A 23,991-nucleotide genomic window follows, 5' to 3' on the forward strand; every position below is an offset into this window, starting at 1 on the left:
TCTCTCTGTCTCTCTCTCTGTCTGTCTCTGTCTGTCTCTCTCTGTCTCAAGCCTGGCTCATTCTCTCCAGGTGCCACCACACCCTTCAACTGTCTCTCTCTCTGTCTCTCCCTGGCTCGCTCTCAAGGAAATAAGTGTCTGTGTAAATGTGGCGCCCTGTTCTCATAGAAGTGTGTGTGTTTGTGACAGATTGGGGTGTGTATCGGATGTGGTTGTGTCTTGCCAGCATTCCACCTTAGGGAGTGGCAGCTCTGACACACACCTCCACCGCTGCTGAACTGCGTCACTATAAAGACCTAGGGACCGATCAGCAGTCTGACGTGTGTACATGCTTGGGATTGCACAGAGTGATCAAGCAGCTACATCAATTCTGTTGTTTCAACGGTATTATCGAGTAGGCCTTCTCATTAATCATGTGAGCCTAGCGTAAGAACCGAGAATTAGTCCGTTTCTAGATATTGTTCATTGTTAGTATTAAGTACATGTCCCATAATACTTAATTTGGAGATGGGCGTGAAGCCGGTTTAGGTGGGAGTTGAGCGCAGAGAAGAAGAGTGGATGAGTGTAAAGGTGGTTTTATTGGCCCTGGAGAAGTAAAGTGTTTCAGTTCCAAACTCGTCTGTCTGGGTGAAATGACTGCCTTCACCATGTAATAACCCCTCCCAACCATATCCAGTTTACACCAACTCTGTTTCACTCAGTTTTCAGCTAGGGCCCTTGGTAAACAAGAGGAAGTATGGTGAAAATAAGTAGTTTGAAATGTAATAAAACAAACTGTCTTTGTGATTGTGAGGAGCCGACAGATTTCTCAAGGACGGCTCAAACATGGAGTCTGTAAATAGACTAGACCACTACACTAACGTGGCTTAACAAATAAAAAAAAATAAATGCAAGCGAATATGACTAACCCCATCATAGTTGCGTAGTCTTTATTTGATATGACGCCTCGCACACAAACACTCCGTTTCTAAGGCCGCCCCAGCCCAGTAGTGGGAGGCTGACGTGACTTAAGTTGTGAAACTTTGCTGAGACACCCACAAACACGCATTGACATTGACGCATTGACATCAACGCCGCGCTGTGACCTGTTTGCTCTGACAGATGAGCTTGATGAGGCATGTTAATGTAGGCTTACTCAGTGATGTGAACGCCTCACCATCTGTCACTGACATAAGAAATATCCTAATTGTATATTTGTTAACCTATAATTGATTATTGAATTTGAAGCCTTTGTTGTAGTCCATTTGTGCATAGGTATATGTTTTATTTCAGATTCTCTTGTGTTGTCTGTCATAACAGACCTTCAGACTTATTGACAATGACCCGTCCAGTCCTATTGTGTATGTGTGTGTGTACGCAGACAGGCTTCATTGTGGCCACATTGTTTGCACAGGGCCTGGTTGTTGTTTGTTAGGGGGCATGATGTGGAGGGGCCTGGCCCGGCTCTTGTGTCCGTCCCCTGTGCATCCCTGGGCTGGGCTGGGGTGGGGGTGGGGGCTGGGGTAGGGGTAGGGGTAGGGGTGGGGGTTAAGGGACTCATTATCCAGGGGGCTCAATGGGCTCTTTGTGTGGAGCGGCCAGCAGAGGGAGAGAGAGAGAAGGCCAGCCCCCACTGCCACCACCCTCTCTCATAATGTGTCCCAACATCACAGCCTGCTGTATATGGCCCTGTGTACTCTGGCTTGGGGGTTGTGTGTGTGTTTGGTGGGGGGTGGGGTATGTGTGTGTGTGTGTGAGAGAGTTAAAGGTTGGGGTGGTCTTGTAAACCATGTAGGGAGAGGCTTATGAAAGGATGTGAACGGGTGGAAACTAACCGCCCCTCCCTAGAGTCCTGAGGGCTGGTGGGGGTGACTCCATCAACATGCACTTCCACTTCCATCACACAACTGAGATTGACCATTTCAATTGGTAAAATGGCCCCTCGCGTTCCCGTCAGAAAGAGTACTGGGGAACATGTGATGTGTGCTGCTCAGAGGGGTGAGGTTAACCTCCTGCTTCCGGTCCTCTTTTCCAGACGTTCACCGCCTGGTGTAACTCTCATCTCCGCAAAGCTGGCACACAGATCGATAACATCGAGGAGGACTTCAGGGATGGCCTCAAACTCATGCTGCTACTGGAGGTCATATCAGGTAGGACAACAGCACTCGTGCTCATTACATACACTTGCATGCAGGAGGACATAAGCACACTCGCACTTGCACTCTCTCTCTCACACACACACACACACTCACACATGCATAGACACACAGACAGACTACCAGTGGCTCAGTCACACTGGTTTCCATGGCCCACAGTAGATTTTCAGGGCATTCAGTCTGCCCTTCACTCCACAACCTCAGCGGAAAGAAGGTCTTAACCGAACTCCACACATGATGCACAGGCTCACTCGGCCATCGCCAGAGCAACAGCCCTGTTATTTACAAATAGAATGCATATCTGAGGCTGTGTGTGTACATTACTGTCCTAAGTGTTGAGGGAAACACTTTGGATTTAAAGAGGGCGATGCTGCTTGAAGATCTTTCATGCAGTCCACACAAGTTCAGCCTATTTTAGTGTTCTGAAAGGTAATTCCTCATCCACGTTTTTCATACTAAGCTAAAGGTTCAGCTCCGGGAGCACACAACCTGAGAACCAGTACTTCCCATTGATTTAAATCCTGTTAAAATAAATTGTGTCATCAAACCTCAGAACTTAGAAAAACATCCAAATACAGCAAACACAGAACCTTATGAGCGGCATAATGTCTTCTCTCTCGCTCTCTCTCTCTGCCTTAGGTGCAAGAGAGGCTGTTTTACTGCTCATCATTTGGAAAGTGTGCAGATCATTTATAGGAGTTTGTCTTTGCTAATTTGTGTCTGCTTTGGTACACCATAGGGGAGAGGTTACCCAAACCAGAGAGAGGAAAGATGAGGGTTCACAAGATCAACAATGTCAACAAAGCACTGGACTTCATCGCCAGTAAAGGGGTCAAGCTGGTGTCCATTGGCGCAGAAGGTTTGTGTTTGACAATATTTCTCTCTCACTGTCTGTTCTTTACACACACACACACACACACACACACACACACACACACACACACACACACACACACACACACACACACACACACACACACACACACCAGAAATGCTCACACATTCATGGGACTAACTCACCAACTCGAACAACTCCCATTTCAGCCACCGGGCCTAAATTTCTCTCGCTTTCTTGCATAGATCTCTACAAACACACACACACAAAGGATACAGCTTGTCCCACTCATCTTAATGCTATACTGTCTTACAAGTGAACATGCATGTACAACACACTTATACTATTTCACAACTTCCTGACGAGTCAGTACATTTGAGAGCGAGCGAGAGAGATGGAGAGAGCCAGAGTGTCTAATGTATGTGTGAGTGGGGCCCAAGTCTTCAGAGGGCCTTTGGAGAGTAGGGCAGTTAATCAGAGCAAGGATGGGCAAGCACCATGGACCAGCGCATTGACAGCATGGCAGTGACCTTTCGCTCCCCCATCATGGTGGTAACAAAGTGCCTCACTGCCACACTCCATGACCCCTCATTCCAATGGCATTACCAGTGAAGGCTCCACCCACTGCAATACGTTAGTCAAGGGATCCTACCCGCTCAACTCTCTCTCTCTCTCTCTCTCTCTCTCTCTCTCTCTCATCATTTGAAAGGTCAAGCTTTGGAACACAGCAAAAAACCCTTACAGAGGCATAGGCTGAGGCAGAGAGGGGAGCACAATTTTGAGTTTCTCTCCCTCTCCTATCCCAAAGTCAGAGAAATAGATACAACTATAAATAGAAGATGGGTGACAGTGGGGCTTTTTATTTTTGAAGCGTGTCCATATCATGCATGAAGTCTTTGATCTGTCTGCATGTTATGTCCTCATGCATTGTTCGCTGAAGGAGCGTGCGTCATTAGAGACGGAATTATATTTAACTGTTCTTCTGTCCATGTCCACAATAAACTACAGCTTTTCATTTGATTGAAATGTTCCCCTGAAACATACAAAAACACACTTAAACAAACCGAGTTCATCTTCATCAAATCATACCTACTCGAACCCAATCCAGTATTTGTTTCTAATGTTGACTTTGTTGTTTCCAGAAATTGTGGACGGCAATGCGAAGATGACCCTGGGAATGATCTGGACCATCATCCTCCGCTTTGCTATCCAGGACATCTCCGTGGAAGGCAAGAATATACCCAGCATCCTCATCTGCTCAGCTCTTCATCTCTCCCAGACTCCTCTCTTCCCACCCTTTCCTCTCTCCTGTCCTCTCCCCCTGATAAGTAATCCATCTGCCCTGTGTTGATCTGTTCACTGGGACCTCTTGAGTGCTTGTGACTGTACTCGCAGGATAAGGTGTTTTTGCTTGAGGGACCCATGACCACCCAGACAGCAAGCAGCAGGTTCATGTCTGTCTCTCCCTATCTGTCTTTCTCTCTGCTGCCTTCCCACGACAGACAGACAGACAGACAGACAGACAGACAGACAGACAGACAGACAGACAGACAGACAGACAGACAGACAGACAGACAGACAGACAGACAGACAGACAGACAGACAGACAGACAGACAGACAGACAGACAGACAGACAGACAGACAGACAGACAGACAGACAGACAGACAGACAGACAGACAGACAGACAGACAGACAGACAGACAGACAGACAGACAGACAGACAGACAGACAGACACTGCTGTGGGAAGTAGAGTGGAAGGGGTGTGTGTGTGTGTGTGTGTGTGTGTGTGTGTGTGTGTGTGTGTGTGAGAGCGAGAGTGAGGGAGCATTTGGATACAAGCAAGATGTTTAGAGGAGGAGGAGGAGTGTGGCATGCTTCATCTTTGCTGCTCACATGGTAGAAGTGGGAGGAGTTTCAAATCCAAACCCATTTATTCTAACCTGTGTAGACAAACCCCAACTCTGTGCAGTCTTATATGGCCCATGCTCCTGGGCACATTCCTCTTAAACCCAAACCCATGTACTGTAACCTGTGGAGACAAAGCCAGCTCTCTCTGTGCCATCTTATATGGCCCATGCTCCTGGGCACATTCCTCTTAAACCCATATCCCATGTACCGTAACCTATGGAGACAAAGCCAGCTCTCTCTGTGCCATCTTATATTGCCCACACTCCTGGGCACATTCCTCTTACTCCCTGTTCATGTGGTGACATGGCTTATCTACAAACATCCGTCCCGCAAGTATTCACTCTCCACACCTCAGAGTTGGTGTGTACCTAATGGTCAATTCTGATCTCAGTGGTTAACACTGAAGAATGCATATCGTGTGTGTGTGTCTGTCTGTCTGTCTGTGTGTGTGTGTGTTTGTGTCATGAGGGAAGTCTCTTTCCTTCCCTCCATCCCTGTCTTCATCTTCTCCTCCTCTTCATCCCTCCCTCAGAGACCTCTGCCAAAGAGGGCTTGCTGCTATGGTGCCAGAGGAAGACGGCTCCCTACAAGAACGTCAATGTTAACAATTTCCATATCAGGTACAGAACAATAAACTACCAATTAGATGAATGAAATCTGGTCTCATCTCCCCACGCTGTTCTTCACTCTTGACTAGGGCTGGGCAACCATTCCAAATGTTAATCGCGATTAATCGCATGATTTCCCTGATTAATCATGATTAATCGCATTTCTATACGCAAAATCCAATAATCAATTCAAAAGTAGTATATAGCACACTTTTATTTTAAATGTTCTGCCATATGAACAAAAGTGGCACAACATTTGTTGTGCAAACACTTAACATCAGCCTTTTTATATACCGGTAGTAGCAGTTTAATAAAATAAATACTTTGTGTAATTCTCAACTTAAACAATGTTATCAAAACAAATACAAAACTAAAGCTTATTGCCATTGCCAGGGCATTAATGTTTAGAGTGTGGTGAAGCACCAAAAAGTTGTGTTGACAATATTACAACTCAATTCCATGTACTTGATGGCTGGTTTCCCTGCAATGTAACTAACCAGCCTGGTTATGACGTTGTTTCTGCCATATATCTTTTGATTTTGCATTGTAGCTCGCTAGTTAATGGCAACTCCTCATACTAGCTAGCGATAGCTAGCACGTTAAAATTAGTTCGCTTAATTTATCGGGAGCCGGGAGGACAGGGGATATCATTGCACAACAAGCTCAAAATCATGTTTTCGATAGTTGATTTTCTTGTCATCCTGATGTGATCTTAATGATGGATCCAGTAAGGTGACAGGCTAGGATAGCCAACTGCTTAGCTGCTGCTAGCATCATTCAGAGACAACAAACTTATAGATTCTAGCTGACCGGTTAACACCCACTGACGTTAACCTTTGCTGGAGGTGATGCACAGGCAATAAATCGCCACATTATTTCGAGAAGTTTAGCTTTCGTGTATCTGTGTTAACTGTGTTTTCAAGTATATATGTCTATGCCCTTCTCCAGGTTTGTTTATCCGCCCATTCTTTTCTTTTCCGGTTGCACAGCAGTCAGCAGCAGACTTTTACAAAATAAAAGCCTGTAGGCAACAGACTTTTACAATTTAAAATATATAATAAAACCTGCGTTAACGCGCAATAAAATAATTGTCGGCGTTAATTAACTGGTGAATTAACGCGAGATTAACGCGTTAACTTGCCCAGCCCTACTCTTGACACATCTTGCATATCTTCATCTTTTTTTTTTTGTTTCTCTCCCTCAAAGCTGGAAAGATGGGCTGGCCTTCAACGCTCTCATCCACAGACACAGGCCTGAGTTGATTGACTACGAAAAGCTTAGAAAGGTGAGAGAGCCTGCCACAGCAGACCACCTGCATAATGAGCATTAGACCTTAGAAGTTGGAAAGAGAAGGTTGCTTTGACCTTTTAGTTTATTAAGAAATACAAACGACTATTAGCAGGTTGAAGTGTCTGAATATACCAGGAACAGCACTGAATATGTGTTAGTTAATAAAATATTCATAAGCACTTCATTTGGTAAACCCTTTCTTTGGTCTACAAAGTCAATGGCTTCTTTCTCAACTAAATTAAATGCAATCCATTTCAATTGTATTTTAATAACAATTTGAATAGTTTCAAGGCGCTTTATAGAGACCAGAGCCTGAACTCCCTAGAGCAAGGACTGAGGTGACTAGGGCAAGGGAAAACTAATTTTTAACAGGAAGAAACCTTGAGTAGAACCTGAGCTCAAAGGGGGGGGCCCTCTGCTTGGGGCCGGTCAGGTAGAGAGATGCATACAATGATGATTAGATCAGAGAGAACAGAGACAGGTTAGAAACAGAATATCAGTAAATTAGTCATACGCACCCTCATGCACGAAAAACCTTATCTGTTCCTAATGTTGTCATTTCAATTATAGATTGATGTAGGAAATCTGCTGTCTGTGTTCTGTTCTCAACTGGTCTATTTGTCCTTGCTCAGGATGATCCTGTGCACAACCTGAACAATGCTTTTGAAGTGGCTGAGAAATACCTTGACATCCCCAAGATGTTGGACGCAGAAGGTACACTTTTTTTAACCCCATTCTCTGTCCCCTCTGTTTATGGTATCTTCCGTGTGGATGTTGTTGTGGGTTTGTGTAAGTATGATTGTTATTGTTTTGTGTGTATGTTTGCTGATGTATAGATCCTCACCATACCCCTTTCTTCATCCTATCTCCCAGTTTCTCTTATGTTTCCTCATTGAATAAATACAGCTGTTATATTGTTAATGTGCCACACAGTTGTATCCCCATTGGCTGTTAGAGCGTAGTCCTTCTTCCTTCAGTGTCTTAACATCTTTATGTGACTAGCACCAACATGTGAGTGTCTGACTGGTTGTCTGTCTGTCTGTCTGTCTGTCTGTCTGTCTGTCTGACTGGTTGTCTGTCTGAGTGTACACATGCATGTCTCTGGCCTCCCTAAGTATCTAACTCTCCCTTTATCACTCTGAGTGTGTCCCTCCCCCATCTGTCTGTCTGTGTCTGTGTGTAACTGTCAGTGTCTCCCCTCAGACATAGTGAACACTGCCCGTCCTGATGAGAAAGCCATTATGACCTATGTGTCCAGTTTCTACCATGCCTTCTCTGGAGCCCAGAAGGTACCCCCCACCCAGCCTTCCCTGGCCCGTCTAACTTTTATCCCTCACCTTTGAACCTTGACCTTTGCCACATCAACAGCTCATCCTCCTCCTCCTCCTCCTCCTCCAGCATGGCTTTCTCCTCCAGCATTGGGATGGGCTAGACTGGTCGGGACACCATCTGGTGTTTTTATAGCACACACATGCAAAGACCATTACACACATCAAGAGAATGATTGCCAAAGCACAAACAGCATCCACACACACACTCTCACTCTCTCATACACACACAAACACACACACACATGAGGGTAACTGTGGGGCAACTATACATGGGTCCAGTGCCTTTAGGGGACTCTGGATCGATTCTGACCTGGGTTTAAAAAAAAAAAAAAAACATATGAACGCATACTCTCCTAAACTGCGCCCATTCACTTAAACAGGCACTTAGTGTTTGTACACCCACAATTTTGCTCAACCCACAATCACACCTCATCCTAAGCCTACAAACAGACAGGAAGTTGCCATGTCAGTGGAAGCTAAAGCCACGGAAGAAGCAAGAGTCCTCCTTAAGGTCATGTTCTTTGTATGGTCATCAATTCAGCAGTTAGTTCTAAACGTGTAAATGTACTCTTGGCCCTCATTCTCCACCTCACTGCACGTCCAGACACTCATTGTAACACAGGCACCCCCTCCCTCACAGAGGTGGCCTCCTTTGGCACGAGCCCTGACTCTTAATGTGAGCAGTAATGGAGGGAGCGTGACCACGCTACACCATAAGCACCGGCCTCCTGAAAGCAGCTACCTGCACAGCACATAGGAGGTTCACTTCGGATGGGACATGAGAGTTCACAATAGAGATTGCTTTACAGAACACTCATCACTGTGTGTGTGTGTGTGTGTGTGTGTGTGTGAGATAAACAACAAACTGAATGCGTGTCCCGACCTTGTCTTCATGGTCCAAGACAAAGCTCTGAGGGCAATTTCTCCCTCTCTGTCTGTTACCATGGTAGCCTTGCAGCCCCTCCACAACCCCTCTGTTGTCCCCATGCCACCCCGTACAGTAGGAGGGCCTGGGAGGGGAGCGCAGGGGAGGGGGGTGGCAAGCATCTATACCACCACTGCACCCACCCTACCCCACCCAGTGCCCCCCTCCCCCTCCCAACACCCCACCCAACTGTGTGTGGGGGGACAACTTTGGCTTTGGGTAGCTTAGCTTCACGGCTTCTCTCTTCTCTCTCTCTCTCTCTCTCTCTCTCTCTCTCTCTCTCTCTCCCCCTGGACTATATCTCTCTCCCTCTCTCGGTCTCTGGTTCTGTGGTTCTCTGCTGTCCTGCGCTGTGCTCCCCGCCTGGGCTGTGCTGTAGACATCGTGGGCACGCTGCGGCCTGATGAGAAGGCCATCATGACCTATGTCTCCTGCTTCTATCACGCCTTCTCTGGCGCCCAGAAGGTGAGGAACCTCTTCTCTCTCCCTGTGCCACTCCTCCAGTGGGGGGCGCTGTGGAGGCCAGGGAGGACTCTGCCACAGGCTTTAGCTTTCAACTCTTTCCTTTCTATTTGCCTCTCACTAAATTGTAGGTTGATCTGCTGTGTTTCCTTATGGTGCTCTGTCAGTCGAAACGTGACAAGGACACTAAATAATTTATTTTCTTCACAAACCTGAAAGATAAGCAACAGATTATTTGACCCGTGAGACCTCTGGATCAACAGGCATTACCCCATATGTCAAAAAACACTTTCAGCAGGCACAGCCAATAGTAAGCACAGCAGAAAACCAAAATGTCAAATGATTCTTGTTTCTGAATTCATCATGGTACAAAATGTGTATTGTTTGAGGAGTTGGAGAGTGATGTAGTTTGAAATGCTTTCTGTTTCAGAATGTAGTTATAATCCATAGACAGCAGGAGGAAGTGCATTAAAGCGGTACAGCCCAAACTGGCTTTGACAGCCATGTTGCATTAGCATGCTTCTGAAAGCACAGTGTGTCTCATTTGTTTAATATAAAAGGTAGCATCCACAGGGTTGGACTAACCAAACAGTAGCTGTTGACCGCATGATGCACTGATTTGATATGCAAACGTTTTGGGATTGTTTTTTTTATAACCCATGCTTGTGGTTTGGTGTATTGAGTGTGTGTGTGTGTGTTGACATAACGGGGAGTGTGAATACTTGTGGGAGGGTATGAATTGTCAGTGAGTGTATCAGTATGCATGGTCCAATGGCTACTGCCTCACCTTCATGCGTCATGCTCAGGGAGGATTAAGTGTGTGTTGCTAGCTCACTGTATGCCATCGTTAGACCTGGGTTTGTTTGGATACTCCCGTAACAAAGACCACACATGCAAATGCTTTGCTTGAACTGCCTGTCATAAATCCCATTGGTTTCTGTAAGTTCCTGTCAGTCTGCCCAAAGGATTCCCCAGCAGTACAAACAAGGCCGTTAATGAGGGATGGATGGGGATTGGGGCATGATTGGGCCTGCTGTTGGTTGGGTTTATGACAGACTGTTGAAGTGAAGCATGGTCTCATGTTCTTTGTGGAGCCCAGTGCTCTTCTGTCATACCTTATGAAGAGATGATTAGGAAAGATTTTGGCTTGTGGATTATTCACACTTCAGTTTCATTAGTGTGCTTTGTTGTGACTGGGTTTTATGATTTATGATATTACACAAGTATTGGGTTCTTCAATGGCAATTCTGATGCTTTTTGACAAGTGAACAAACAAATGACCGTTGGCTGTCGTCCTCATGTGTGTAAACTAGCATCTCAGAAATGGGTTCTATACATGAGATGTAGGTTATGTGATTAACTGTTTCCCCCCGTGCTGACTAAATATCATTTGTGATAGGCTGAAACGGCAGCCAATAGGATCTGCAAGGTCCTTGCTGTCAATCAGGAGAATGAACATCTGATGGAGGACTACGAGAAACTGGCCAGTGATGTGAGTTCATTTCTGACTTTGCTGTTGTTTTCTTGATCACTTAGTTCACCTTTGTGTCCAGCACCTTTGGGAACGACAGGAGGCTTTTGTTTTTTAAATCTGGAACTCAATGGATGTCCGTTCCACTCTGTGTTTTTAACGAAAGAGCAATACATTTTCACAATGAACACCAACATTCTCTTATCCATGTTTTTTCCTCCTTGTTTGTTCTGTAACCTCCCCCTCCTTATTGTAGCTGCTGGAGTGGATCCGCAGGACCATCCCCTGGCTGGAGAACCGCGCCCCAGAGAAGACCATGACTGAGATGCAGCAGAAGCTGGAGGACTTCCGGGACTACCGCCGCACGCACAAGCCCCCCAAGGTGCAGGAGAAGTGCCAGCTGGAGATCAACTTCAACACGCTGCAGACCAAGCTGCGCCTGAGCAACCGGCCCGCCTTCATGCCCTCTGAGGGCCGCATGGTGTCGGTGAGTGCCCCTGCCGCAAACCCTCCCATTACCACACTCTGCTCAATCATGTGGGCCAGTGGTCCTGGCCAGAGTGACTTTCCACTGAGTAGCATCTACCTGCATGCATGAATAAACCAGTGGGGTTTGATGATTATCATTGCAATATGACTTATTTCAAATGTACCATGTGGTCTGTCCTGGAGTGAAGCAGCTGGGCGAGCTGTTGTTTGCCCTGATGAGAGGGTCGATCCTGAGCACTGTTCATGTGCTACACCTGCAGGATATCAATGGATCCTGGCACAAGCTGGAGGTGCCGAGAAGGGCTACGAGGAGTGGCTCCTCAATGAGATCCGCCGCCTGGAGAGGCTAGACCACTTGGCCGAGAAGTTCCGTCAGAAAGCCACCATCCACGAGTCCTGGACCGATGGTGAGGCTAAGTCTGAGCATTTCACCATCTGTCTGTAGCCAGGTTTTCCATGTCGGCCTCATCTCAAGTCCCCTCAAAACCTCTAATCAGTCGTTTGTATGGGCCATACGGGATGTTTGTCCAGGTAAGGAGGGCGATGCTGACCCAGAAGACTTCGAGACGGCCACCCTGTCTGAGGTGAAGGCTCTGCTAAAGAAACAACGAGGCCTTGAGAGCGACCTGCTGCACACCAGGACCGCGTGGAGCAGATCGCTGCCATCGCCCAGGAGCTCAAGTAAGAGTGAGAGGAGGAGGAGGAGGAAAAAGGGAGCATGGATGGATGGATGGATGGATGGAGAAACGGGGATAGGGAGGGATGGAAACTAGTTGTGGAAGTGTGAATCCATGTTGTATTGAATACTCTTCCTCCTGCTGTACAGTGAGCTGGACTACTACGACTCCCCGAGTGTGAATGCACGCTGTCAGAAGATCTGCGAGCAGTGGGATATCCTGGGATCTCTCACACAGAATCGCAGAGAGGCTCTAGAAGTAAGTCTCGCTTTCCTCTGGTCCCAAATATATGCACAGCACACACACACTCTCACCATCATGACCCCTCAATCAGGATGAGTTTCAATAGGTATCCCCCTCCATAGTAATGATATTACATGCAATACATACCCATTCTATTCTCCCCATTCAAAAAACTGAGTTGGCACATTGTAATGACACAATGTCAGCCCTAATGAAGTTGAAGACCCACTCACGCTTACTCGCTCTCCCCCAAACAGCGGACAGAGAAGCAGTTGGAGTCCATTGATGAGCTGTACCTTGAGTACGCTAAAAGGGCGGCACCTTTCAACAACTGGATGGAGGGAGCCATGGAGGACCTGCAGGACATGTTCATCGTGCACAACATCGAGGAGATCCAGGTGCGGTTCTGTGTTATTAGCCCCATCTCCTGAAATGGTGCACTGCCCCACATAGAATCATACTGGCCTCAAGAGGCTACAGAGAGAGTTTGATCCAGCCTTGTGTGGAAAAGAGAGCAATCTATGGCTTATAAATGTGTTTCAACTGCTGGAGTTGGCAGGAAGGTGGCCTGGATAATCACTCCAGTATTATCAGATAGATTTGGGTTCTGAGTCACAGCAACTGCGTAGAGGAAAATCAGTGCCCTGAGATTGACCGACTCCTTTCTCTTTGGCTGTCTGTCCCTTGATTCGTTCCTCATCCATAGGGTTTGATCACAGCTCATGAGCAGTTTAAATCCACTCTCCCTGAGGCCAACAAGGAGCGGGAGGCCATCCAGGCCATCCAGGCTGAGGTGCAGAAGATCGCTCAGTACAACGGCATCAAGCTGGCCGGAGCCAATCCCTACACTTCCATCACTCCCGAGAGCATTGACAACAAATGGGACAAGGTAAGTGTGTTTGATGTGGAGGGGGGACTGGGTTTAACCCCACCCAGTACAGGCTACCACTGAGCTTTTGTGGACTCTGACGCCCTCTTGTGTTTGATATGTGAAGGTGGAGCAGCTGGTGCCCCAGCGTGACCAGGCTCTCCAGGAGGAGCTTGCCCGCCAGCAGTCTAATGATCACCTGCGGCGCCAGTTTGCCACCCAGGCAAATGTTGTTGGACCATGGATCCAGAACAAGATGGAGGTGAAGTAGCTCCTCTCACAACTTCCCACATACATACATACATATATATATAAATATATATATATATATGATAGATTGCTGTAGCTTTGTAATGGATGTGTGTATGTATTTGCAAATGAAAATTGATCAAACATAAATGTGTGTGTTGTAGGAGATTGGACGGATATCCATTGAGATGAATGGAACCCTTGAGGATCAGCTTACCAACCTGAGGGAGTACGAGCAGAGGATCATCGAGTACAAGCCCAACATCGACCAGCTGGAGGGAGACCACCAGCTCATCCAGGAGGCACTCATCTTTGACAACAAATACACCTCCTACACCATGGAGGTACATCACTGGGTCTCTTTCCCACACTTGTATCCTATCCTTTCAGTGTCTCTGTGTAAGTTGTAACTGAGTCCTTTTTCTTGCGCAGCACCTGCGGGTGGGCTGGGAGCAACTTCTGACTACCATTGCACGCACCATCAACGAGATTGAAAACCAGATCCTCACCCGTGATGCCAAGGGTATCAGCCAGGAACAGCTGCATGAGTACCGCACCTCCTTCAACCACTTTGACAAGGTCAGGAGAGCCATCAGTATCCTGTGTGTTTGTGTGTGATTTTTTTTTTTTTTTGAGGGGATGGAGAGTGTGTAAAATGTACTGGCTACTCAAGGTTAACTTCAGATTGGAACTACAGATTGTGTGACAATCAGTTAATGTGATGAGAAGCTTTTGTATGCCTCAAATATTTGACCAAGTGGTTTATTCATGTAGCTAACCGATGTAGATCAAAGGGTTGTTTCCCTGGCAGCCTACATACTGATACAAATAGTGTACTCTGTCACTTTTGAAATGTTAATAAGTGTTTGTATGTGTCAGTAAACTGGTGATCAATGAGAAGGTCCTTGATGAAATGCATGACATTTGACTGTGCTGGGCAGCATTATCATATACCCATTTGAGCTAACCGCACTAGCAAATGCGATGACTGATGAGATACCTGATACAGCTGGTGTTCCATTCAATCCTTCACCTATTCCATCACCTGCACATGCCATCATCACTGCCCCATCGTGTGCACCTGCATAGAACAAGCTGAGCTCAGGTCGCATAGCATTTGAGTGCATGAGATCCCTGCATGTTTATTGTTCTCACATTCAGACGGAAAAGTACTTCATGGTGTGGTAGTTGGACAGCTACTAAGCAGCATGTGTACCCATCATAGGGATCCAAGTGTTCCCTTGTGTTACCTGATGGCTTCCCATTAGTTCTGTTCAGTGGTTAACATCCCATTGTTTGTCTCCATCGCTCATGGGAACTTCATATCTGTGCATGCTGTGATGTCATCTGATCACCTGACCACCTTCATTAATCATCCCCTGAACACTGCTGCTCTCCCCCATCTCATGATTGGTCCATCACCTTCCTGGTCCATCCCTTCTGCCCTCTGACACTCGTTGGTTGGCTGGAATGACTCCAGGACCACAGTGGTGCTCTGATGGCTGAGGAGTTCAAGGCCTGCCTGATCAGCCTTGGCTACGACGTGGAGAACGACAAACAGGTAGTGTATGGAGCTGGTTCCTGCTCCTCAGGGGCACCTAGCTGCATGCTGCTGCCCCCTTGCTCTTACCGCACTCACACACATGCCCTGGCTCCTGCTCCACCTGCTGGTCAACTGGGGTATGGCACGAGGTTGTGGCGCTTTTCTTTTAACTCTGCTGGTTTTTTCCCCCCTTCTCACTCTCCACTTCCATAATTCATGTCAACACACTCCTGGCTTTACTTCTCCTCCAACACCCACTATCTCTTACTTTTACTATTATTACTTTTTCTCTCCATTCCTCTTGCTTGCCTTCTCTTCTGTCCATCCCCCTCTCCCCCTCCCGTGCATCCCTCGCTCCCTGTGTTAACAGAAGCGCACAGGGATGATGGACGCCGACGATTTCCGCGCCCTGCTGATAGCCACCGGCAACAGCCTGGTATTGCTGCTACTCTCCTCTGCTCTCTCTCTCTCTCTCACTCTCTCTCTCTGTCTTTTCCTCTCTTGCTCTGCTAAGTCTTACTTTAATGCTGCTTACACTTTATTATTTATTATCACTTTATTATCTTTATGAATCTTCATGTGTGCTGCTTCTTTGCATTGAACTGTTTCTTGATTTGTAGGGTGAGGCTGAGTTTACCCGCATAATGGGCATCGTGGACCCCAACAACAGCGGAGCGGTTACTTTCCAGGCCTTTATTGATTTCATGTCCAGAGAGACCACTGACACAGACACGGCCGACCAGGTTATCGCCTCCTTCAAGATTCTGGCTGGCGACAAGGTAGACACACTCTGGGTTGTGTGTGTTTGTGTGTGTTTGTGTGTGTATCTGTGTGTGTATCTGTGTGTGTGTCAGGGATGTGTGCTCATTCACTGGGCCAGGGCTAAACATACCTAATGACCTAAAGGCATAAATACCTACTCATCATTCTTCAATGCTCCTGTAATTAATTAACATAAATATTGAGGTTTTGTTAGGCTTCTACTAAGATTACCATTTAGTACATCAATTTCCATAAACTAAAATTAAATACTGGATTCCCGGAGACACATCATATAGTAATACAATTCTACTTGTTGAGGTGTTGTACTGTGGTAAACCGCAAAGTATTGTGGGGCTACATGTGACCCTATCTCTTTTTGTGGCAGCACCTATCTGGAGACAACTTGCAATTGTATCTAGGTGTGGTCAACGCTAGAGAAACCATATACGTGTTGAAAAACTATTGAGAGTGCACAGTTCCTTGATCTATACTTCACCTCCCCACAGAACTTCATCACGGCTGAGGAGCTGAGGAGAGAGCTGCCCCCTGACCAGGCAGAGTACTGCATCGCCCGCATGGCTCCCTACACGGGCCCGGACGCCACCCCAGGAGCCCTGGACTACATGTCCTTCTCCACCGCACTCTACGGAGAGAGCGACCTCTAAAAGCACACGCGGGCGCCACAATCAGACACCAGCTGGGATGGGGTGGGGTGGGGTGGGGTGGGAGATGGGGAAGGGCTTGGGGATGCTTTCCGAGGCTTGTCATGCTCAGAGCAGTTTGGGTTCTGGGTTCAGCAGTAGCTGCATATTTTAATATTTTTTTGTTGTCGTTTGTTTGTGTGTTTGGAGGGAAGGGAGGGAAGTGGCGATAGGGGAGGGCCCTTAGCTTATTTGGCAGATATGAGATCTGGAGATGTGCAAGGTTTAGACAAAAACAAACAGAATGATTTATGGATGGAGAATTATGGAGTGCATTAAATGTCCTGTGCCCCTCTCGCAAAATGCTTGAGAAGTGGAACTCGGACATTTAACCTCAACCTTTTCATTTTTTTTCTTTCTCCTGATTTATTTTTATTTTTTTAAAAGCTTACCTCCAGCAAATGTGAGTTAACGGGTTAAGTGCTGTACATACTTATTTTTTTCCAGTATGCAAACTACATTCAGAGAACACACAGCAAGCTTGTAGGGCTACTGGATGATCACAAAGATAAAAACATCATAAAAAATACAAAACATTTTGCAGAGTACTGTAGATAGGTTTGCATTAAGGCTAAGTTTAAATTCTGATCTCCTGTAGAACCTTTTTCTTATGACTGTTGAATGGTACACATGCGTGGGAATGCCTAAGACCTCTAAAATGCCTTGGAGCGTCAATCCATACTAAACACCTTCTACTGGCTTTTGACTTCAGTTGACTAAAGTTTTGCAGAATCCCTCCCCGAACCCTTTCCCTCCTCCTCTGTCATAAGTTAACATCTGGTTCACCCATCTGGTTCATCCATGACACCTAACCATCCATGATGGAGTAGTGAGTGTCCATGTATGTCAGCATCAACAAGCTAAGGAAATGATTCTGGCACTGAAAGATGGATTTAACTAAGTAACCCCTCCTGCCTTAAACGCAATGGTGAGGGACAGTCACCACACCACCACTTGATAAGGTGGGGAGAGTGAAAGAAAAGCAAAGCTTCAAAAGTAATGTGCCTGGTAGTGGCTGAGGCCCTGGTCTGTCTGTCAATCTCTTTCTGCCTTCCTCCCTCCATCCTTCAGACTCGTTATCCCCCACACAAAAGGCCACGGGCCGAGGGAGGGGAGGAGAGACAAGAAGGGGCAACGTTTTAACATTCCATATTGTCTTAAAGAAAGGATATTACTGTACTCCGATCTATGCAATCATATATATACAATGTAAACCATGTTCTGAGGGGGAAATTGAAAGAATTGAGCGGTCATTTGATTGGTCTAATATGTTCAAAATGATTTCCTGTAATATCTGTGAGGGAAGGGGTTGGAGAGGTGGTGGCGTTGTTTGGAGGGAGAAAGGGAGAGAAAGAGGAGGAAAGGAGAGGTGGTGGCGGCCGCGATGTTTGGAGGGAGAAAGGGAGAGAAAGAGGAGGAAAGGAGAGGTGGTGGCGGCCGCGATGTTTGGAGGGAGAAAGGGAGAGAAAGAGGAGGAAAGGAAGACATGGACTCAAAGCCTGTTCTATTTTCTGCCAGGTTGGAAAGCATTGAACTTAAAAAAAAATGTGATTTTCTTCATTTTTGTACTCTTTAATATCAAACCTGATCTGCTGTACTGGTTTGTTTGCTAAGAAACAAATGAAACCTGCTTTCTGTCTCAAGTGAATTTCACATGCACACATAAAGTTTCCTTATAAAATATTACCACTTGAATTGTGTCTGTCAGAGTCTCTTGCCTTTTTTAACATCCTTGCATCTGTTTTCAGGAATGACACATTTGACCAAAACCTATTCACATCAATAGGGTAATATGACGCCCATTATAGAATATAATATCACATGTACTCTGAGAGGTTGGAAGATATACATATGTGGATCTAGATAGCACATAGGCTTACACACGAGTACTGGTTTGATTCATGTGTTTTTGTGTGTGTTTACTGCTGTAACAATGTAGCCTACACAGATTATCACCATTGTTTAATGCTACAAACTTACTCCTCTTCCTGTACCTCAGCAGGTAGAGCAAGTTTATCACGTCAAATAGGCTGACAACATTTGTTATGCCTTTTATGTATGTTAGATGTATGTATGATTAAAGTGCCTGCGTAATGAAAAACAAGCAAAAGGCATCACCTGCTCTTGAAAATGCAATGAGGTCATGTCTACAAGTGAGAGTTATTGTTCTTAAATGGCCTCCTGTTGTGCACTCTATCAGTCTAGGATATGATACCATGCCATAGAAAGATGGGAAGTAACTCAAAAATAAGGAATCAATTGTTAGAAATATCATGTAAGACTCATCTAAAGGGGGTCTGTGATTGTAGTCTTTTTGAATGGACATTTTAAAACTTTTATTTTGATATCAAATGTCAGTATGGATTGTACAGTAGCATAGTGTATGGGTACACAGATACATCACTTCGTCTACACACAAGTCCCTGTGAACAAACTCACCATTTAAAAGAATGTATACCACTGTAACTGCAATGAAAACACTGTTGCTTAAATTGATTGTGAATACACTGATACATTAGCATATGTTTGACTGGACAAAATGTATCCATCAAATATGTATGAATGTCCAATACTTTGACTATGTTAGAAATACTTATTTTAACTTGATATAATGGGCTTGAAACATCGTTTATGTCTGGGTCATCCTAAAGAATTGAGAACATTTCCAGAATAGCATCAACAGTTTTAGGATACTACCTTTAGCAGGATGATCCCTCAGTACCCCAATAAAGGAATTCATTCAGTGGTGTAAGTGGAGTGACAAGTGAGAGAATCTTTTCCTGCCGTAGGATGACCCAGAATCCTCATCCCTTCTAGAGAACCCCCACCGATCTCCTATAGAAGTGACACACAAAAAAAGTAAAACTTGCTGGTTAAAAGTTAGCTTAATAACCCTGATACCACTGCTTGCAACAGATCCAGATATGGCACATAGTGCCTAGGCTATGCTTATTACAAACGCCTCTTAATCCCATACAAACTCAAGTGAATTGCACTTTGTATGGGTTAAAAAACAAATATGAACGACATGATTCTTAATTATTCATTATCTATTTGGGCAACTGGCCTCTGAAATGTTATCCATCCATATTTCGATCTATTTTATAATGTGGCAAGAACATTTAAAAATAATTCAAGATGAGCCTGCTGTCTCTGACATCGCCAGTTTAGAATGTACTTGTCAAACGCATGCATGGTTCTTGGTTTCAATGTGTCCAACAAGAGTCTTCTCGTCTGTTATTCTAATGCAACTGTATGCCTGCTGCTGAAGTGGGTGGGGGTCTAATAGGTCTATAGAGACCGTAACGTTTAGAGATGGTTTGGTGAGGGACCGGTGGAGTAGGCTAGTACAGAGAACAGTCTAACCCGCTCCTGAGTCTTCAGAAAGTTTCTAAGGTTCAAGTGTGTGGACGACGTGTCTCCCGCACTATACCTGTGCACGGATCAACCTCCGTTGACGACATGAAAAAGTAAGCGTGTACCACTCGGTCATAGTGATCATTTGTTACTTGCAGAACTCGACCCGAACGCTGGCTGTGGCTGTACGGCGCGGTGCTCCACGTTTCGCGTCCTGGACTAAAGAGAACGCCCTCTCCACCACTGAACCCCGCGCGTGGGCTGTGGCGGCGGGAACCATGTTGGCGCTTACCTTCACCTGTCGCGTGCTCCTCCTTGCCCTTGCGACAGATACTGTCCAGTCAGTTGACAAGTCCCAGGTAGGTGCTGCGATTCCTGTGTAACTGAATATAGGCGGATGGAAAGTGAGGGTAGCCATTTACTATCGACACAGATTATAGCCTCTATGAAGTGCTTTGACATAGGCTACTCATACTTTATTTATAGACCACATTTGCGCAATAGCTGAAATATTTTATGCATGTACTGGCTTATCAAATAGATTTATAAAGACTTCAGGTTATATTCATATTTGCATAATGGGTTGTTGTCACTTAATCTAACTGTACCTTTGTAACCCTAACCATGGCTATTTTTGCATAAATGTATCAATGAACAGTTGCACTCATTTAATTTGTTGTAGCCTATATGTTTACTCTGTGATGACAAATGATTCATTGCCACTAAATGATTTGTCCATTGAGCATTTATGCACACAAACAATTTTTTCAGCATTGATTGCGAGTTTCATTGATTGTGGTGGACAGGTGAAAATATCAAATCCCAGTGATGACTTCCAGAGGGTAGCCCATTGAGTCCCAGCTGGCAATCCTCTTCATGGATGTAGGGTGGTGCCTGACATGATCCTTAAAGAGAGCTAGCACTATGTGCTGTAGACAAGCACTGGTCAACTAGACTTGACCACAGGCAAAAGAACTCTCCAAGGAAAATATTTAACTTTTTCAAGAGCCTAGCTATCGTGTGTGTGTATGTGTTTGAGTATACGATCTGTGCATTTGTGTGTCCTTGAGAATCTATGTGCGTCAAGTATTATTAATGTATGAGCCATGTGATTTAATCCAAACCAGTTCGTAAAAGTGCACCTGTTTACTGCTTGTGTCGAGTCTGGCAGTGTTTGACCATGACGAAGTGCACATTTTTCCATTTAGTGTGAGAGGCTAGATATTGCTATACAAACTCTTCTCTCAAAAAAGCAGTTCATTGCTGCACTGATGAGGAGGGGGTAGAGCTTATATAAACATAAAAATATATATTTAATGCGTAAGTATGCAAGCCGTTCACCAGTGTTGCGCAGCCTCAACCTAAACATCATATTTCATCACCTGAGGGTACTCTCTTGAAATATTTTGATATTTTCCTTAGCAGTTGTAAAGTCAGTCAGCTTGGTATGGGTTGGCCTGGGAACACTGAAGCCTTGTTCTGAACACTGATTTAAGAAAAGCTGTGCTGCGCACATTGTAGTTCGTCTCACTGGTGCTGACCAGCTCAGTCTACAGCCAACCAAGGTTGACGAACATAGTGAGCTCAACCCTGTCACTTGTTCTGAAATATGCCCTCCATCTAATTTCTACTCTGTGACGTTTTGTGGAAAAATGAACGGTGAACTCATCGAAAGAACATTTTGTTTCTCTCTCCACATCGTAAACAATCAATTAAAGAGGGAGTACCCCCATCTGTCTCAGACAGTTCATTCAGACTTTTTTTCCTCACGGAGAAATTATATAAACACTGTAATGTAAACCATCACTGGCTGAAGCTCTCTTGGAGTGAGAAACAGTAAAACAAAGAACCAATGGACTTAGACAAAGACATATTGAAGATAACCCCAGGAGGATGGCTGCATGCATCTAGTAAGGAAGGAACAATTGAGTGTGTGAATGTATGGGCCTGCAAAGAGGTGTGTCTCTGTGGCTGTTGAGGATGTAAAAGTCCACATCATGACCAGATGTAAACGTATTTGGATATTTGTTGCTACATTTTTAAACCCTGGTCAGTTTATTATACCAAATAAATGTGTAGATAAATGTGGAATGTGACCAAGCAAATACTGGTCTAGGTGGGACCCTAAATGTGCACTTTATATGTCTAAGTGTGTGTTCGTATGTTCACTGTATGTGTGCGTGTGTGTTCATGTATGTATGTTCACTGTATATGTGTGCGTGTGTGTTCATGTATGTATGTTCACTGTATATATGTGTGTGTGTGTGTGTTCATGCATGTATGTTCACTGTATATGTGTGCTTGTGTGTTCATGTATGTATGTTCTCTGTATATGTCTGCGTGTGTGTATGTATGTATGTTCTCACAAGTCTTTCCAGGCTTATGAAGGTGAGTGTGTATATGTATTTATGTGTGTGTATTCTCATGTGCCTATGAGTAGAAGGTGTCTGCGCTGCTATGTGTGCATGTTGATGAGCCTAAGCATTGCATGCATGTAAAGGTTTCTGTGTGTGTGTGTGTGTGTGTGTGTGTGTGTGTGTGTGTGTGTGTGTGTGTGTGTGTGTGTGTGTGTGTGTGTGTGTGTGTGTGTGTGGCAGGGGGGGGGATCTGGCTGCAAGTGAGGTGACTGGCCCTGAGAGCATATGTTAGCAATTTAACACATGTGGGCGTACGAGCCGCCATCCGAGAGGTTGTCTCTCTCTGCCTCTCTGGCAAGCGTACTCATTAGAGAGACGAACACACGGTCCTATTTTTCACAGAGAAGCCCAAGTGAACCTCTCTCAAGGACATTCCTTCTGCCAGCAGCCAGTGGGAAATAGAGCACTCTGTAGTCTATGAGATGCTTGCCTTGACTTTTCTACGGAAAAAAAACGTGAGGTTCTGTATGCAGAAACATTTGTCTTACGACAACTCATGCAATGTCAAGGATTCAGTCCTCTGTTTAGTTTTAGATCTTGGAAGGCAGTTAGGTTCATTTATTACCTCTCTAAGCTCAATAGGTTCCACACAGATATTTTCACATACAAGCTTGGGAGATACAGGATGAACAGTATGTTTCGCTGCTTAGTCAGTCAAGCATGGCAATGCCAGAGAAACTGAATAGTAATATTCTACTTAAGAAGAACTGAGCATTAGTAAATACAGCCAAAGCCCTGGTACTGCATCAAATACTAAGAAATACTATATATCGCTAGTGCTCTACTCTGATTGCTGTAGCCTTAGGGACCTCAATGTGCTGTACTTCTGCTGGATACCTCTCTTTTGTTGATGTGTCCTTGACTTTCTGACTTTCAGATAGAGACCACTCTGTGGCTTCAGCAGAGATCTTTGCCTCCGTCAGGATGTTTAACACACATGCTAGGTTTAAGACTGCAGTCCTCCTTTTATGAAACCCATTACACTAAGAGGATGACTTTACATCCCACTAAAACCACAACAATTGTGTGTGGATTTGTTCTAGAGAGAGAGAGAGAGAGAAAAAAGAGTTTGTGTATCTATGTGTGTGTGTGTGTGTGTGTGTGTGTGTGTGTGTGTGTGTGTGTGTGTGTGTGTGTGTGTGTGTGTGTGTGTGTGTGTGTGTGTGTTGTTCGTGTGTGTGTAAAAGAATGTGTGTGACCTGAATTCTGGGGATTCTGGGACATGACTGTGTTTTTCCTCCTTTCCTAACAGCAGTGGGCTGAAGTGTAAGCCTCTTCATTAGCGCTGTTTATTTGTTGAGCTGCTTATAGAAGCCAGCAGCACCCTGTCGAGAGCCTAGCACACTCCAGACATAGACATGCTCATATAGTTTACTGTTCTCAGATCAGCCAGCAGCACCCTGTAGAGAGCCTAGCACACTCCCAGACATATACATGCACATATAGTGTACTGTACTCAGATCAGCCAGCAGCACCCTGTAGAGAGCCTAGCACACTCCCAGACATATACATGCTCATATAGTCTACTGTACTCAGCTAAGCCTACACACTCCATCACTTCCAGTCAGTCTGTCTCCCACTATCACTTTCTGACAGCTCCCCTTTTTCTCTCTTTCTGTCTTCCTTTTATTTGTTTCCTTCTCTCTCACTATGTTACTAACTTGTTGTATGAATTCCTTCTATATTATCCTTCACTATCCCATCTATTCACTATAAA

At 45.3% G+C, this 23,991-nt stretch overlaps 2 protein-coding genes across 2 annotated transcripts in view; both read left to right on the top strand.

Annotated features, from left to right (window-relative positions):
• Positions 1 to 16,492, top strand: part of actn4 (actinin, alpha 4) — a 38,721-nt gene extending 22,229 nt beyond the window's left edge. Inside the window, 22 exon segments of the mRNA XM_080844921.1 lie at positions 2,015 to 2,129; positions 2,875 to 2,994; positions 4,113 to 4,199; positions 5,414 to 5,501; positions 6,696 to 6,774; positions 7,412 to 7,493; positions 7,983 to 8,068; positions 10,897 to 10,989; positions 11,225 to 11,455; positions 11,718 to 11,742; positions 11,745 to 11,864; positions 11,989 to 12,081; positions 12,084 to 12,138; positions 12,284 to 12,392; positions 12,635 to 12,775; positions 13,084 to 13,266; positions 13,373 to 13,507; positions 13,659 to 13,838; positions 13,927 to 14,073; positions 14,975 to 15,055; positions 15,658 to 15,816; positions 16,306 to 16,492. Coding sequence (XP_080701047.1) covers positions 2,015 to 2,129; positions 2,875 to 2,994; positions 4,113 to 4,199; positions 5,414 to 5,501; positions 6,696 to 6,774; positions 7,412 to 7,493; positions 7,983 to 8,068; positions 10,897 to 10,989; positions 11,225 to 11,455; positions 11,718 to 11,742; positions 11,745 to 11,864; positions 11,989 to 12,081; positions 12,084 to 12,138; positions 12,284 to 12,392; positions 12,635 to 12,775; positions 13,084 to 13,266; positions 13,373 to 13,507; positions 13,659 to 13,838; positions 13,927 to 14,073; positions 14,975 to 15,055; positions 15,658 to 15,816; positions 16,306 to 16,464 — 2,568 coding nt within the window. The 3' untranslated portion in view covers positions 16,465 to 16,492.
• Positions 16,493 to 19,693: 3,201 nt separating this feature from the next.
• Positions 19,694 to 23,991, top strand: part of LOC308370448 (SPARC-related modular calcium-binding protein 1-like) — a gene marked incomplete at its 5' end in the record, with an annotated part of 15,147 nt that continues 10,849 nt past the window's right edge. The window contains 2 exons of the mRNA XM_080845097.1: positions 19,694 to 19,732; positions 20,016 to 20,216. Coding sequence (XP_080701223.1) covers positions 19,694 to 19,732; positions 20,016 to 20,216 — 240 coding nt within the window. The remainder of the gene's footprint in view (positions 19,733 to 20,015; positions 20,217 to 23,991) is intronic.

Source organism: Sprattus sprattus (assembly GCF_963457725.1).
Source record: "Sprattus sprattus genome assembly, chromosome: 9".
Classification (NCBI taxonomy): domain Eukaryota; kingdom Metazoa; phylum Chordata; class Actinopteri; order Clupeiformes; family Clupeidae; genus Sprattus; species Sprattus sprattus.